The sequence below is a fragment of the Lytechinus variegatus genome, chromosome 11 (assembly GCF_018143015.1).
Source record: "Lytechinus variegatus isolate NC3 chromosome 11, Lvar_3.0, whole genome shotgun sequence".
Lineage (NCBI taxonomy): Eukaryota > Metazoa > Echinodermata > Echinoidea > Temnopleuroida > Toxopneustidae > Lytechinus > Lytechinus variegatus.
Genome location: NC_054750.1, coordinates 27,884,744 through 27,890,564, shown reverse-complemented (window position 1 = coordinate 27,890,564; position 5,821 = coordinate 27,884,744). Strand labels below are relative to the sequence as shown.

Genomic DNA, 5,821 nt, shown 5'->3' with positions numbered 1-5,821 from the left:
TTCCAGACTTCTCTTTTGTATGATCTTGTCTGTCCTTTCTCCCCCTATTCCTCCCCCTTATACGAATTCTCGAAAATTCATATAAGGGACGTCCGCCCCTGTATCACCGCCCCTGCATGTAAGCATTGCTTTGATATTGCGATGTCAGAATTTCTGCTTGATTTAAGGTGCATTGTTCCTGTCAACGCGACATTATCACTAAACAGAAAGAATTTTCAAACGGATGATCTAATTCCCTTTGACAAAATAGGCGTATTTAATTTTGGGATCCGACCCCCAGGCGGGTTTCGGCTTCAATATATTGTGACAATAGCGGGAAGTCCTCGGTCCGCGGGGCTCTTTTAAAACGAATTTTAGCGCACTTTTATACGGGAACAACGCACCATGAAATGTATTTACACTCGTACGGATTCACATCCAAGCCTTTGTGATAATATATTGCAGAACGAATTACAACTTAAATCTGGTAGATCGGAGATGAACAGTTTGTATACGATTGCCTTGGAAACGTACCGGCATGAACGGCGCGCCGAGCGATCGAAACTGAGAACCAAAATTATAAGATGAGTGTGCGTACTTAGTACATAACCGAATAAATAATAAAACACTTTACACGTGTAAAACACCACTTGAATTGGCGGAAACGTGATTGAAGAGGAGTGATCGCGACACAAAATCGATTGTTTGTCGTCTGAATGAAATAAGGAAGAACTGACTTTCAATTTCGAATTCCTTGCTCTCGAGAAACGGCAAACAAACCATCTACAAGAGCGAATATAGGTTTAACGACGAGATAATTGCCTATAATAATACAAGGCGAAACCAATGGATGCGACCCTGTACATCTTGTCGTTGCGAATTACCAAGTTTTAATTGATTCGTGACATTCATGACTGTGGCATATAAACGGAGGAGTGGCTTCTCGTAAGTTTATATTGAGATCTTAAATGATTTTTGCGGTTAACTAATCCTCCTCAGAGGAAAGTGATACTCCTTGGATCTTCGCATGTTTTTTTCAAGTCATTTGCAGTCATGATAAAGATATAACTTGTGATGTTAAGATCATCATCAATAGTTTTCATATGACCATTATAAAGTGATCTAAAGGAGTTTCTATTAAACCTTTCAAAACGATACTCGGAGCAAACGACCGGTTTGATGTCGTCAACCTGTCCACCAAAGATTGAAATTTCGAAAGGAGTACCTTGATAAACTTGTGAACTCAGTGATACAGCAACGCAATTTCAGCGAAAGTAGGCAACAGAAACTGTGCCTTTGGCTGTGAAAATTACAAGCATCTTCATTGCGGCCTGATGGTTTAATATCCGAGTTCGTTCAGGGCTGAGCAAGAGAAAGGGGAGAAAGGGATGGCGACGAAAACGGAAATTGACGCCCCGTCGCGGTCGACGATCTCGTCTCACACGGGCAGCGGATTACGATCAGGATTCGGGCATCCCGACACTCGAAAACAATCGAATGCGTCGATCAGGGGGTCGACACAGCTCCAAGGTGGGAAGACCAGCGCGACGAAACTCGAGAACAATTACAAAATGGCGCCCGAAGCACGCTTCAACTCCAGTCGCGTCAAGGCTATCCTGCGACAAACCTTAGAGACTAGACTCGAATCTGTGGAGTACTGCCCCGAAACGGTCAAAAATCTTACTAGAGATCTTTGCGACGTGATTAAACATCAAGTTAAACTACTGGGATTTTCGCGCCATAAATTGGTCAGCAATGTGATCATTGGGCCGACGACGGGGCAAGGGGTCCGGGTCGCAAGCCGATGCGTTTGGGACGAAAAACATGACGATTATGCATCAGTTTCATATCAAAATGAGTCAATGTTTGTTGTAGCGTCGGTTTATGGCGTTTATTTCGAATAATGCTGCCCATTGTTACACTGACGTTTTTGCCAAGTTGACTTAAGAGTATAACATAATGCAATAATTAGAGGCCTACCGATAGTCCTATATTGAAATGGAATAACATGATCTTTTAAAAAATCAAGGAACCAGTGCAAAACTGCAATATCCTACCACAATTTGAACTTTCAAAGAACATTAAAAATATTATTAATTGAAACTCACGAGGCGGCTGCAATAATTTACAATATGCTATTGTCATGATTGTTATCAAATGCTCTTTTAAAGTAGAATATATCATCATTGTGAATTTCGAGTGAAGGTAGATATAATGTTGATGACGAATGCAGCAATGACAAGACGACAAAATTTGATTGAGAGGGGAGGATGATAGTATTTGTGTCATCTTTGCTCAAAAACACATGCAAAGTTCATGCATTAAATACCATAACAGACCCATTCTTCCAGCCAAAATTACCCTTAAGAAAAGGATAAGGATTGACAGCTTGATTTGGACTTCCCTCGGAACAAAGTCTGAGTACCCCCCCCCCCTCCCCCATTATAATATTGTTAATGATGTATACTAAAGATAATGACCCCCATTACTGGAACTAATGGAATCATTTTCTGAATTTATGGAAAACCCCGAACATTTTACCTGCATGTAAACAGTTTAAAGAGAAATATGGTTTGGATTTTACAACCTTAATCTCTAAGGCAATTAATAAACAAAAGAATATGAATGTCATCTGTCGTAAGCGATTGTTCATGTTCTGAAAGTGTGATTGTTATTTGCTAATGTATATTTGCTATGATTACGAGTGTAATCACTTGATTCACACCATTCTGTGTGCATTGTGAATTCCAAAGGTCGTATGCAATAAAAAGTACAATGTCTGAAATTTCGACATGAGGCAAAAGTCAATAGTTAATGTATTAATACACTGCATTCCATGTTTACATTTAAACAAATGTTGATCTTAAAGAACTGTAAAATTGGGTGAGGCTTATCCGATAAAGCATAAGTAAAGAATTAAACATTGATTCCAAAAAGTAATTAACCAATTAAACTAGTTTAAGAAAGAAACATCCTGAAAATTCAAAGAGCTTGCACTGGTTAAGAATTATAAAGCAAAACAAAAATCTTTGCAAAAGATGAATAGACAAATGAAGGTCTCATAAGGCTTATTTAGGCATTGTGTATATATAGACAAAAGAGTAAATCGATATGGCCCCAAAGAAAATAAATTGGCATTGCATTAGTTTATTCCAGCCTGTGTGAATTTTTGGCAAACACCATGTTTTCTGTTTGGATTATATCTGCTGATTTCTGAAGAAAAAATAGGCCCCCATTATTCTGATATTAAAAGGAAGTTCAAAGGAACCAAGAAGAATTGTATTGAAATATGTATGAAACGCCAGTTAAAAACAATTAGTTGTCTTTCTATAAATCATTAAAACTCACTTATTTGTACTCAATTGAATGTTACATAAAGCGTATCAGTTTTTATAAATAAGCGTGCATGCTATATACAAAACAACAAATACGTGGATAAATTAGATTTGTTTGCAAATCATCTGCAGAATGCGTAGTAAAACACAGTTTAAATGTTTTATACAACCTTGTTTACATTCTAAAAAATGTTGGGTAATATACTGTCTACACAACAATTGGTTAAAACTTTCTCAAATTCTGGGTAGCTTTAAACCAATACCATCAGTATTGGCTAAACACTACCCAGGGTTGGATAATTTTTTTAACCAATTGTTATGTGGACATTATGTTGGCCAACATTTTAAGAGTGTTCTTCGGGAACTGGTCAGGCATATTTTTAAAATTTTAAATAAAATGCTGAAAATTCTGATATTGTGGGGGGGGGGGGGCTTTAAAGTTGAACATTTTTTTAAGTTAATCTTTGTAGGATATCATGTTTTATTTTGTTAAATTCATGTCGCAAACAATGTTGTATAAAAATGATACACTTTGTTTGATGTTATTTTTATTTTGTATTAAACGTTTTAAACCCTTACAAAGGTAACTTATATCTAAATTTGTGTATTCCCCCCCCCGAAAAAAAAATAACGTTCAAACACTAGAGAAATTACTCTTACGCAAAGTTTTGATAAGGCTATCTCAGTGAATATCCACTCGCATTATTTTGACGGATCGTCAAACGAGAAATCTATCTTACTAGAATGTTGGTTATAAAACCATTGAAATATGCTGTAATTTATTAGTATTTGATACATGATAACGATGGATATGTACATATCTTGAATTAATAAACATTCTCATTTCAGAAACTTGGCATGTCGTCTTTATGGAATGCTTTGTATGGTTTAAAACTAAATATGATTATCCATTCATGATAATTTAAAAAATAACACAGACAAAATTTATAAAGAATAAAGTGCATCCCATCCAATAAAAATTGGCCCTGAACCCAGTGCACCTGAAAGGTTTTTTTTAATGATACAAGTGCAAAATGCCAAATAAAATAACAATAATGATGGAAATGTCGAGAAAAATTGTTTCAATTTCAAAAATTGACCTAATTAATTTTCTTACAATTGCGAAAAACAATTGCAATCACAACATTAAAGTGCTATCTGAATCTGAACGATTCGGTATATATATGACTGTTGTGTAATAATTGTAATTTATAACTGGGACGCCAATTTCATGAACAAAATGTGATTTATATCGCACCTGGGTCGTTGAATATTTTTTTAAAGTGATTTTGTCTTTCTTCGACTCCCCCTCCCCCAGTTGATTATAGCGGCCTTATGTTAGTATTCTGAAGTTGAATTTGCCTGTACACTGTAAAAACTGCGGTGTTAAAACTGACACCAATTGGTGTTAATAGAGGACCACACCCTGAGGTGTTAAAATTACACACTAGAGATTAAACATAACACTAAAGAGTGTAAATGTAACAACAAAAGGTGTTGTAATAACACCTATTGGTGTAAAGTAAAACTAACACCAATTTAACACCGGTGTAAAATAACTGGTGTGGTCCTCTATGTACACCGGTTAACATCACAGTTTTTGCTGTGTAGGCCAATACTCCTAGCTCCATCACACTCACACACACCTACATACGCCCTAGATGTTATGGACTAGAATATTTCAGAGTAAAAACAGTAAGGATCAATCTTAGAGGACAAGTGCACACTGACAAAAATAGCTGATTTTAATAACAACAGAAAGTCAAACTGACACAAACACTGAAAAATTTATCAAACTTTGATGTGATATAAAGTAGGACATTCTAAATTTTTCTTAATTTTACCCACAAATTTATACTTTCACATCCTGGTCGAAATGTATAAATGAGGGAACCAATGACATTTGAATTTTATAAAAAAAAATATTAAATACCTCGTTTTTCCACATTTTTATAAAGCGGTAGAATCACCACTGGCGCAACGCTTAAAAAGTTTCCTACTGACAACATTCCACACACAGTTCATATTTATGAAGTACAAAATAAATTATGAGTGTGTGGTATCGTGTAGGCTATCTCAGTTGCATATCATTTGGTTTGTGTATATAACTGTCACGAAAATAAGCGAAAATATTACGACTTTATACAATTTTCAGCATTGCGCTTGTGCGGTTTTCATTTTTTTTCTTTCGAATAAAGTTTTTGCTGGGGTAAACTGAAACAAGATTTGAGATCCAACTTTGTGTAGATTTATAATCAAGTGATCTACATTGAATCGTTCCTCTAATTGACGCCCATTTTTATTGCTTTGTAAATCCATGAAAAACAGAGAGTATAATAATTACAAAAACAAAACTGGAAAGGGTAGAGATAACGAATGAAAGAGAGAGAGAGGGGGGGATCGTTAGAAGAAGGAAACGAGGATGATGATGTGAAATAATGTCGATAGAAAAAAAGTGTTTTAGTTATCACCATTGGCGGCGGAAGCCAATAAATTTAGGGGGTGTC

The 5,821-nt window shown here is 35.9% G+C and overlaps 1 protein-coding gene across 1 annotated transcript; it reads left to right on the top strand.

Moving 5' to 3' along the window:
• Window positions 1–405: 405 nt before the first annotated feature.
• Window positions 406–1,994, top strand: LOC121424420 (dynein light chain Tctex-type protein 2B-like). The gene has a single exon (XM_041620105.1). The coding sequence runs from the start codon at window positions 1,368–1,370 to the stop codon at window positions 1,881–1,883; it is 516 nt and encodes a 171-aa protein (XP_041476039.1). The 5' UTR covers window positions 406–1,367; the 3' UTR covers window positions 1,884–1,994.
• Window positions 1,995–5,821: the final 3,827 nt, after the last annotated feature.

Bases quoted from the DNA above. Each gene is read 5' to 3' on its own strand.
- LOC121424420 (XM_041620105.1), top strand. From the start codon at position 1,368: ATGGCGACGAAAACGGAAATTGACGCCCCGTCGCGGTCGACGATCTCG.